The sequence below is a fragment of the Phytophthora cinnamomi genome (assembly GCF_018691715.1).
Source record: "Phytophthora cinnamomi strain GKB4 chromosome Unknown Contig25, whole genome shotgun sequence".
Lineage (NCBI taxonomy): Eukaryota > Oomycota > Peronosporomycetes > Peronosporales > Peronosporaceae > Phytophthora > Phytophthora cinnamomi.
In genome coordinates, this window is record NW_027150958.1 from 518464 (window position 1) to 528357 (window position 9894).

Here is a 9894-nt window from a genome sequence, read left to right on the forward strand (position 1 = left end):
GAAAGCAGTTCTAAGCGAGTGATACACGAAATATATGGTCGTAGATTTTGGATAGCTGAAGTAATTTCTTGCGTCTTGGTGCACCGTCGTCCACAATGTCAGCTGGTGATCGTTTCGGAGTGTCTTCATTATCGTCGACTATCACGACCACCAAAGCTCGATCTTCTTGGTCTTGCTGTTAACCTCCTCCATGAAGGTGTTCAGCGTTTTCTTGGTCTTGCTGTTGGCCGCCTCTATCTTGTCCATGCGGGCGTTCAGCGTCTTCTCGGTCGCCTCTATCTTCTTGTCAGTGCGGGCGTTCAGCGTCGCGTTGTTCTCCTCCAGCATCTTGATCAAGACCGGACGCAACTTTGCGATGACAGTCTTCAGCGCTTTCTCGATTTTTTTCTCGTTCGCGACATTGTCCGCTGTCCTCGCCAACTCCATCGCCAATACCTCCCGCTCTAGACCCCTCACACGCTGTTTCAGCATAGCAACTTTGTCCGTGGACTTGGACCTTTTCGTCGGAGGCTGTTCGGAGAAACGTTGAGGTTCACCTCCCCGTTCTCGCGACCCTCGTTTGCCACGGGGACTTCTTGGCGATCACTGTCGTCCTCCTTCTCCTCCTCCTCCAATGGAACGAACTCGGAGGACTCGTTCCCGTCGAAGGAGTCGACCCCGTCCGAGTCGGCATACAACCAATCTTGGACCACCGCCTTGGTCGACCGGCGACTTGGCACGCCTGTGTCGGATGCTTCAGCAAATGTAGTCTCGTCGTCCGGAACGTTCTTCCCTTCGTCCTCGCCGTCCTGCACAACGATGTCCTTGGCTCGGATTCTGTTCCTTTCACGGAAGCTGTTCGCCCATCCCTTTCCGACGCCCGTTTCCTCCGTCGCCCCAAGAATCTCGTTCGCGATTTTCACCAAACTTCTGATGGACAGGATGGGGTGGCCTTCTCGGGCGAGCGCCGGCAGACTCTTGCTCGTCTTCTTCTCGATCCGGTCGATCAATTTCCTCTCCATGTCAGGGTGCCTGGCCCTGGCCGCTCTTCTGGTTGTCGGCGCCAGCTTGTCCACAGACTTGACTGTGGCCTTGGCCGCTGGCTTGACTGATTTGGCCGGTGCGGGCGTCTCGAGGATAGCTGCGATGTCTGCGGTATCCAGCACCTTGCCCATCACCAACTCCACCCACACCGCTAGCTTTGCCATGCTTGGCGGTGGGGTAGTCTGAGCCATCGCGCGAAGAAGTTGCACGTCGGCTGGTGTTAGCGTGCTCCTGACGATCTTCGTCAATCAAAACGGAAACTGGCGACATGCCCTTCCATTCTACTGTACAAAAACCATTGAGTTTTTTTAAAGTGAAAAACCTTTCCAGACCGTAATTATTCATTAAAACATTACTTAAAAATAAAAATAAAATTAAAGTATTTGGTGAGTTCGAACATCGATACCAGCGAGGGTTCTGGAAAACCCGTGGGTAGGCAAAAAATAGTGGGTGGTTGGGTACCGAATTTCCTTTGTAATAGCCCCCCCCCCTCATCCTAGCAAAAGCAGATTGGCCAATAGCAACGGGAGCTCGTACGACTGGAATTATCCTTTGTATGAGTATATACTTTGCACAAGTGTAAAGGCAGTGACATCCTGCTTCGTAGTTATCTCAGAGTTGTTTTATAATACTTGTTGCTTGGTAAAATATCAGCATATAAACGACCAAACTCCATAAAAAAACTTCGACGGGACGATGTGAGCGCGACACTGATTACATGACTAACAAACTTAGGTCGAAATTAACCAAGTTCGAAGAAAAGCAATTCTAAATGCAAAACAAACAAACAAACCCGATCAAAGACCAAATACAGCACTATTGCAGGACTCGTCACCGAATCAAACCAAAATAGGAGGTCTGAACGGACACACTGTAGTTAAACGCACAAACATTACTGGATGTTAAAAATTTAAGCACATTTTCAAAAATGATAACACATTGAACAGGCTGATAATCTTTAGGGATGTACCCTGAGCTCTAAAGTACGTGTAATACCGTATCGCCCCTGATCAATTCGTACTTAGGTTCGTAGATATTTTTTTATTTGACGCGGTCTCATTTTTAAATGAGACCGCGTCATACAAAATGGTTAACATTTAACGTGAACCGTGACGACGCGCGGAGTGACGCGTGGTGTCACCGTAGGCAAGTACATGTTTTACGACTACGCTATCCCGAAATTGGCGCTGGTGGAGGGTAAAAACCAGGTCGTGCTCTCGATCGTTAGTGGCAACAAGGACACGCTGGGCAAGTGGCTGTCGGCCTCGGTCGTGTTTGACGCTCTCGAGCTTGTGTAGCGCGGTCAACCTTTATAATTTCAGCCTGGAACGAAAGCAGTTCTAAGCGAGTGATACACGAAATATATGGTCGTAGATTTTGGATAGCTGAAGTAATTTCGTGCGTCTTGGTGCACCGTCGTCCACAATGTCAGCTGGTGATCGTTTCGGAGTGTCTTCATTATCGTCGACTATCACGACCACCAAAGCTCGATGGCCTGGACCCCTTCGCTCCTCTACGACAAGGGGAGCAAATGCACCGCGGCTGGAATCGCCGCAGCAGTCTTCCGTCTGGGTTTCAGCTGGAGCGGGGCCTTCTTCATCACAACTGGACACCCCAGCACTTGAGCTGTGGAGGTATCACTTTCGCTTTTGAGCTTGAGGCAAGACCCTATCGACTGCAAATACTGCTCCACAATGCTAGCTGGACATTTGGCAAGCGCGATATTACTGTTTGCAAGCACCTTCGTGGCCACCGTAAACGCGGCATCGGATTTCGGCTACACATCGAGCAGCGGATCGTGGGTGATCACCTCGGGCGACGGACTCACGATCACCATGGACCAAGACACGTGCGACATCACCTCCATGCTCTTGAACGACTCGGAGCTGCAGTACTCCGCCAAGAACACGCACGTCAACTCAGGACTGGGTACTGTCACCAGTTCTCTCAAGAAGCTGGACGACTCGACCATCCAAATCACCTGCAAGACCACGGGACTGGAGCAAACCTATCTCTTCCGCCCGAACGAAAATGCCATTTACATGGGCACATACCACACGACCGACTTGGACCTGGCTGAACTGCGTTTCCTCGCTCGTCTGGACCGCACTGTTGTGGACAACGCCATGCTTAACGCTTCCGACACCGTTGGAAAGTCTGCTATAGAGGCATCGGATGTGTACGCCGACGACGACGGGGTAACGGCATCCAAGTTTTACTCTGGCATCCCGTTCATCGAGGATCGAGTTCACGGTGTCACGAGCGATGCCGGAGGAGTTTACTTCATCATGTCCGACTACGCTTACGAGAAGTCTGTAGGCGGACCCTTCTTCCGCGATATCAACAACAAGTTTGATGTCGCCAACGAGCTGACGTTCTACATGTTCTCAGACCACACGCGTACGGAGGACTACCGCTACGGCTTTCACGGTCCGTACGCCCTGGTGTTCACGGATGGAAACACGCCATCCACGTCGGACGTCGACTTTGACTTTTTCCAAGACTTGGATCTCACCGGGTTCACCACGGAGACGGAGCGCGGCACTATGACGGGCATCATCACTGATAGCAGCAATGTGCTCGGGAGCTCTGACGTCGTTGTCGCTTTCTCTAATGATGACGCGCAGTACTGGGTGTCGGTGGCCTCGAACGCTTCGACGTTCACCTCGCCGCTCATGCGACCTGGCACCTACAACGCCACCATTTACAAGAAGCAGCTCGCTGTGAGCTCTGACTCGGTGGTGGTCACGCAAGGGTCTGCCACAAAGCAGACCCTCGAGGTGACCTATGAACTCGAATCGAGTCCCGTTTGGCGTATCGGTGAATGGGATGGCACGCCCGACGGCTTTCTTAACGCTGCCAACATCCACAAAATGCACCCGAGCGACTCACGGTTGGACACCTGGGCGGAGTCTCTCACCTTCACGCCTGGCACTGACGACGACAGCACCTTCCCGATGGCGATGTTCCGTGCTGTTAACGACCCGATCACTCTCAGCTTCACGCTGACCAGTGCCCAAGCAGCTGAGGCTCGCACGCTTAAGATCGGCTTGACCCTTGCTCAAAGCAGTGGCCGCTGCAGCGTCACAGTGAATAGCGACTGGACGGCGAAGGTGCTGGCGTCCGTGGCAGTCTCGACGCGCGGCGTCACTCGTGGCGTCACGTTGGGCAACTACAAGCTCTACGAGTACACCATCCCAACCTCTGCTCTCGTAGCGGGCGCCAACAAGATCGAGCTGTCGATTGCCAGCGGCTCGACCGACCCCAGCGAGGAATGGCTATCTGCCTCTGTGGTGTTCGACGCCCTCGAACTCGTGTAAGCCAGGGACTGGAATGGTTGCGTAGGTATTGGTAGCAGTGCCGTTTTGAATCAATGTCGATGTTAGTGACCTCTGCTTGGGTATCTGTGAAAGCTCAAACGCGTAAGGGCGGTCATCCATGACAGCCTGTCATCGACAGCGCACTGAAAGGGAATGACAGGAATGCTGCCTACACGGACGAGGTCGCACGCTTAAGGAACTTGCGCATCAAGGTCTCCTTGTCCAATTCTCCGATCCCTGGAAGCGTGGCACCTACCAAGCAGACGCTGAGCCCCCGCTGTCGCCGTTTGGATGCGTTCACTGGATCGGATTTGATGCAGCTGTACATGTCAAACGAGCTCTTGTTTGCAGCGACGTTGCGAGCATCATTGGACCCCCAGCCTATGAAATGCCTCCCGCCCCAACTTCGACTTTGCAGTTTGCAAGGTTGAAGTGCTTGGTATCAGGTACGAGTATGATGGAACAGGAGAGAGACCTTGCACTCCGCCCGTAGTCCGCCAGCACTGGTCCAGAACTCCAGAGCGGAGCCGTGCGAGATTCTCCTGTCGCTCACTTTTGTTTTCATCTTCGAATCCGCAAGCCGCACCACCGACGCCTGCCGAAATGTCCTCGCAAGCCCCCGCTCCGGTTCTCAACGAGGCTGTCTTCCACCCGCTCGACCCCATCACTGCCAAGGAGGTTCAAACGCTCAAGGAAGTTGTCGGTAAGGCAGGGTACGGCGGACCCAGCTTCCGCTACTCGTACGTGATGCTGCGCGAGCCCGACCACGCCACCTTGAAGGAGTTCAAGAGTGGAGACGCGATTCCGCGTGAGATCGGCGCCCTTCTCCTCAACCTGGACGACAACGTCGCTAGAGAGATGGTCGTCGACATTCCGGCACGCAAAATCGTCCACGAGCGGAAGTTGGATCCTGCTGTCGAGGGCTGGAGCCCCATCATGGACGAAGACTACGTCGCTGCCGAGAACATCCTCAAGGCGTACCCCGACTACCTTGACGCTCTCAAAAAGCGAGGTATATCCGATGCCAGCCAAGTGCGCTGCCTGCCGCTCTCTGCTGGCGTCTATGGGTATGAAGACGAGATCGGCTGCCGTATGATCCGTGTGCTGAGCTTCCTGGCCTCGGAGAACACCCACTCCATGTTCGCGCACCCGATCGACGGCATCGTTGCTCATATTGATCTAACGAACCACCGGGTTGCTCGCCTCATCGACACGGGATACAGCCACGTACCAATGGAGTCGGGTGACTACCTCGACCCCAAAGTGACCGGACCAATGCGCACCAGCATGAAGCCCCTCCACATCACGCAGCCCGATGGTGCCAGCTTTACCATCAAGAACCACGTGCTCGACTGGGAAAAGTGGGAGATTCGTGTCGGCTTCAATGGCCGCGAGGGGCTCACGCTACACGACATCTCATTCAACGACAACGGACTCAAGCGCCCTATTCTCAACCGCGCGTCCGTGTCGGAGATGGTCGTGCCCTATGGTCGACCGGAGCCGACGCACGACTGGCAGAACTACTTCGACGTGGGCGAATACCAGTTCGGACGACTCGCGAACTCGTTGGTGCTCGGCTGTGACTGCCTCGGCAAGATCCAGTATCTGGATGCCGTTGTGGTCGACGACTTTGGCGAGCCGGCTCTACTGAAAAACGTAGTGTGCATCCACGAGGAGGACTACGGCACGCTCTGGAAGCACACCGACGTGTACACGTCGACCGGCACCGTGCGTCGCCAGCGCCGACTTGTCATCTCCTTCTTCACCACGGTCGTAAACTACGAGTACGGGTTCTACTGGTACTTCTACCTGGACGGAAGAATCGAGCTGGAGTGCAAGGCGACCGGCCTCGTCTTCACCTCGGGTCGTCCTCACGGTCGGAACGACTTCGTGACCGAAATGGCACCACGCCTTGGCGCTCCTTGCCACCAGCACCTCTTTTCGGCACGCCTCGACGTCGCCATCGACGGGAACAAGTGCCGCGTGGATGAGCTCGAAGTCGAGCAACTCCCGATCAGCCCCGACAACCCGGTGGGAAACGCCTTTAGGCGAATGGTTACACGTCTCGAGCGCGAAAGCGACGCCCAGCGGTTGGCCGACAACTACAAAGGCCGCATGTGGCGCATCTCGTCAAGCAACGCCACCAATCGACTCGGAAACCCGACAGCGTACACCCTCATCCCCGAAGGCCAACCGTTGCTCCTCGCCGCCAAGGAAAGCTCCGTCGCGAAACGAGCGATCTTCGCGTCGAAGCATCTGTGGGTCACGCAGTATGCTCGCGACGAAATGTGGGCTGCTGGTTACACGCCCAACCAGAACCCAGGCTTTGCCGGGCTGCCAGCTTACACGAAGTCCAACCGATCGGTGGATGGCGAGGATATCGTGCTGTGGCACACGTTCGGCCTCACGCACTTCCCACGCCCCGAAGACTGGCCGATCATGCCGGTCGACTACGCGAAGTTCACCCTCCGCCCTGAAGGTTTTTTCGACCGCAACCCAACTCTCGACGTGCCTGAGGATCCCAACGGAAGGGAGCACTCGCAGAAGTGCTGCCCGTAAGGTCAGATACGAGAAGACTTCGCAAGATCTTGGCGTGGTGTTTTGGTCCCTTGCAAAGCTGGTCTGTCTGGGCTGGGGCTCTTTCGTGTAGTGTAGTCCGAAGCTTGAGAACGTATCGATCAGGTCGAATGATAATTCAAGTTCTTCAGATGAATTCAGGGGTGCTTAGTACTAGTACACTGTCTTGTATGCAGTAACTATCCACCATAGAACGTTCAAACTTCGGCCCATCTTATTTTCCATGTCCTTTCATTTGCTAATTAGCGCGCAAGTGTACCCGTAGGTGTGTACCTGCGCCGATAAAGTTGTAACGCCCCTGCACGTTGACACATCGCACTCTGCTTATCGGTTCTGATCGTTGTTCGAGTGCGCCGAGTGCCCAACCAGCAGCCAGGCCAGCTCCTTCATATTAATCCTCGGTGGTGATTGCTCGCCTTCCTCCTCTTCGGTTTGACGAAACAGAGGCTTAATGGTTTTCGACACCGCGTAGGGTTCGTACTGGCTGTACAGGTCGTCCAGCGCCTCATTCGGGTGCAGAGCTTGGATAACCGACTCCAGGTACTGCACCCGCTTCCAGAGCTCTCGGACCATGTCTTCCAGGTCCCTGGTGCGCTGCTCCTTATGGTCCCGTGCACGCTGAGCGGCGATGGCGTTCTTCCGCTTGCGTATTTCGTCCGAGCTCAGCGTCTGCATCTCCCTCTCCGTGAGCTTGATAGACTCTCTGGGTCGACGAGATCGTGGCGTCGGCGGGCACTTCCCGATCTGGACCCGCTCAAAGTCTGCGGATGGTGAAGCGCTTATGCTCAGTAGTGCCGAAACATCGTTTGCGCTGATTGTTGGGGCCAACACTGGACGCCTCGCTTCAATTTTGTCGGGATCTGCAGACATGTGCGTCGTATAGATGAAAATGCGTTGTGGAGCCCTTCGTACGGAGAAACCCAGATGCATTGAGCTGAGACCAACGCTTGGCCTGGGTACAAACGATGAGTACCCATCGGGTCCCACGCAGCAGTGAACATAGAGAGCAATTCTGATCGATAGTGGATTTTTGGGGTTAGGAGGTATTAGACGGGCAAACTGTAGCCATGACGACTGTAGGAACCGCATCTTCGGGGACTGGAGACGAGCACTGCAAGTCTTGCATTGTACGATGTCCAAGCCTCCACCTTTAAGCGCTGGAAGCGTAGTCGATATATGTGTGTGTGAGGTGTGAGTATGTGTGTGGGGTGGGTGAGTGTGTGTGTGTGGGGGGGGGAAGCGATTCGATTCAAATTGTGTGCATGAATTTTATCAAATTTTTGGATCGTCCCTATCAACTATAACATCTCATTCTGGGTTCTGAGTTTGGGCGCCACCCACGTCCACCCGAAGGCGGAGTATTTCGTCGCCGTGAGGTTCAATATCACTGTAGCGCCCGCCTCCGGCGGTCTCGTCGCAAGTTATTCCCTCATATCAATGTCGCTGGGGCTGGACGGCGTGGTGTTGAATAGCCACTCGAGCTCGTCCATGTTGAGGGCGAGGTTACCCTTTTCGGCGTCGCTCGTGGTCAAAGGCTCCAGGTTTGGCGAATCTGCGTACATGACGTACTTGCTGTACAAGTACTCCATGGGCTCGTTGGGGTGCAGCAGCTTGATGACGTGCTCCAGGTATTGCACTCGCTTCCAGAGCTCGCAGACCGTGTTCTCCAGGTCGGTCACGCGTTGCTGAGCACGACCGCGAGCGCGTTTCGCAGCCACCCGGTTCTTGAGCTTTCTGATCTCGTCCGGACTCAGACTTCGTTGTTCTTCTTCGGTAAGCTCGAGCTCGATCGTTTCGCGAGGTCTACGACTGCGCGTGGTAGGATACTTGCCGACTTGAACCAGCCCGTGTTGCACCTTTGCGGACGCACCGGGTCCAAGCAGAGCGGCGATGGTGTTGGCGTTGACGTTCATGACAAGCGATCGATATTGGAACGATCGCAAGCTCTTATGCGTCACGGGGTAAGATGCAGAATGCCTGAACTCCACTTGCTTCATTTTACGGTCTCCGGTTACTCGCCCCGTCCTCCCCCCCAGTGAGCGTTGGGTTGAAGATTGATCATGTACCGGACCGAGGTTGATTGATATCCGGAGCACTGAATACCGTGAGTGAAGCGTTTTCAAATATATTATATATCTCCATACATAGGTAGAGAGACACCAGCGCTTGACTATCAACTATTTGCTAACAAAAATATGAGAAAGAGGTCATGGAAGGTGAGAGTGTTGGTGGTTTGGTAGGTTGTAACTGGCGAAGAGATATTTTTTTTCGTTTTCAGTGAGGTGCATTATAGTCATTTAGCGCCTAACGACCTAGAAAATGCCCTGCCACCCGATGCTTACATATCATCAAGAGATATCTCTTCGCCGCGGGAATTCCAATGCATCGTCGGGCGGCTATTTTGCATCGTTTGAGTCCACCCGCAGGATGAGCTCGGCATCAGCTTTCAGTTTTGTATCTCATGTGTGATTCGCCGTTGGCTTCGCCTAATTGTCTTCGGGCACCGACGGACTGCACTGGACGCATTTACACTTGATTTTATTGGCTCCGAGTTGCAGGGGGTGGTATGAACGCGAGCACACTTCAGCGGAGTCGTTCAGCTGGGGTGTATTGCATCAAAGTCGACATATAGTAGTCGTCATGGACCGAACGCATTGGTGGCACTCGTGGCCTGGCACTCCAGAAATCAAGGCTGTACAATTCATTTGATTTATAAGTTCGTGTCGTTAAAGTAAACTTGGGTGAGTTGAATGCAGGTCAGCGCCTACTTCTGCAGGTCTCACATCGGTTCATCCTCATTAGAAGGATCCATCGGTATGGAGTCGAGCAGCCACGCGAGCTCGGTCATATCAACTTCATTCAGCCCTCCCGTAGGCGGGCCCATTAGCGGCTGCAACGTGCGTGACACTGCGTACGGAAACGAGTTCAGTATCTCGAGTGCTCATTGCGTCAATGCACCCTAATCAAGACCTCA

General features: G+C 54.1%; 5 protein-coding genes across 5 annotated transcripts; 2 read left to right on the top strand and 3 right to left on the bottom strand.

Moving 5' to 3' along the window:
* Positions 1-141: 141 nt before the first annotated feature.
* Positions 142-1187, bottom strand: IUM83_16927 (uncharacterized protein; the record flags this gene model as incomplete). Its single annotated transcript, XM_067941845.1, has 2 exons — positions 142-407; positions 491-1187. The coding sequence occupies 2 exons, from the start codon at positions 1185-1187 to the stop codon at positions 142-144; spliced, it is 963 nt and encodes a 320-aa protein (XP_067794312.1).
* Positions 1188-2717: 1530 nt separating this feature from the next.
* IUM83_16928 (Polysaccharide lyase) lies at positions 2718-4343 on the top strand (the record flags this gene model as incomplete). Its single annotated transcript, XM_067941846.1, has 1 exon — positions 2718-4343. One exon carries the CDS (start codon positions 2718-2720, stop codon positions 4341-4343), a length of 1626 nt encoding a protein of 541 aa, XP_067794330.1.
* A 603-nt stretch (positions 4344-4946) lies between these two features.
* On the top strand, positions 4947-6902 carry IUM83_16929 (Histamine oxidase; the record flags this gene model as incomplete). Its single annotated transcript, XM_067941847.1, has 2 exons — positions 4947-6127; positions 6563-6902. The coding sequence occupies 2 exons, from the start codon at positions 4947-4949 to the stop codon at positions 6900-6902; spliced, it is 1521 nt and encodes a 506-aa protein (XP_067794310.1).
* A 342-nt stretch (positions 6903-7244) lies between these two features.
* On the bottom strand, positions 7245-7595 carry IUM83_16930 (Peptide-N(4)-(N-acetyl-beta-glucosaminyl)asparagine amidase; the record flags this gene model as incomplete). The annotated part of the gene is made up of 1 exon (XM_067941848.1): positions 7245-7595. The coding sequence occupies one exon, from the start codon at positions 7593-7595 to the stop codon at positions 7245-7247; it is 351 nt and encodes a 116-aa protein (XP_067794376.1).
* Positions 7596-8341: 746 nt separating this feature from the next.
* IUM83_16931 (Peptide-N(4)-(N-acetyl-beta-glucosaminyl)asparagine amidase) lies at positions 8342-8833 on the bottom strand (the record flags this gene model as incomplete). Its single annotated transcript, XM_067941849.1, has 1 exon — positions 8342-8833. The coding sequence occupies one exon, from the start codon at positions 8831-8833 to the stop codon at positions 8342-8344; it is 492 nt and encodes a 163-aa protein (XP_067794391.1).
* Between the last annotated feature and the right edge of the window lie 1061 nt (positions 8834-9894).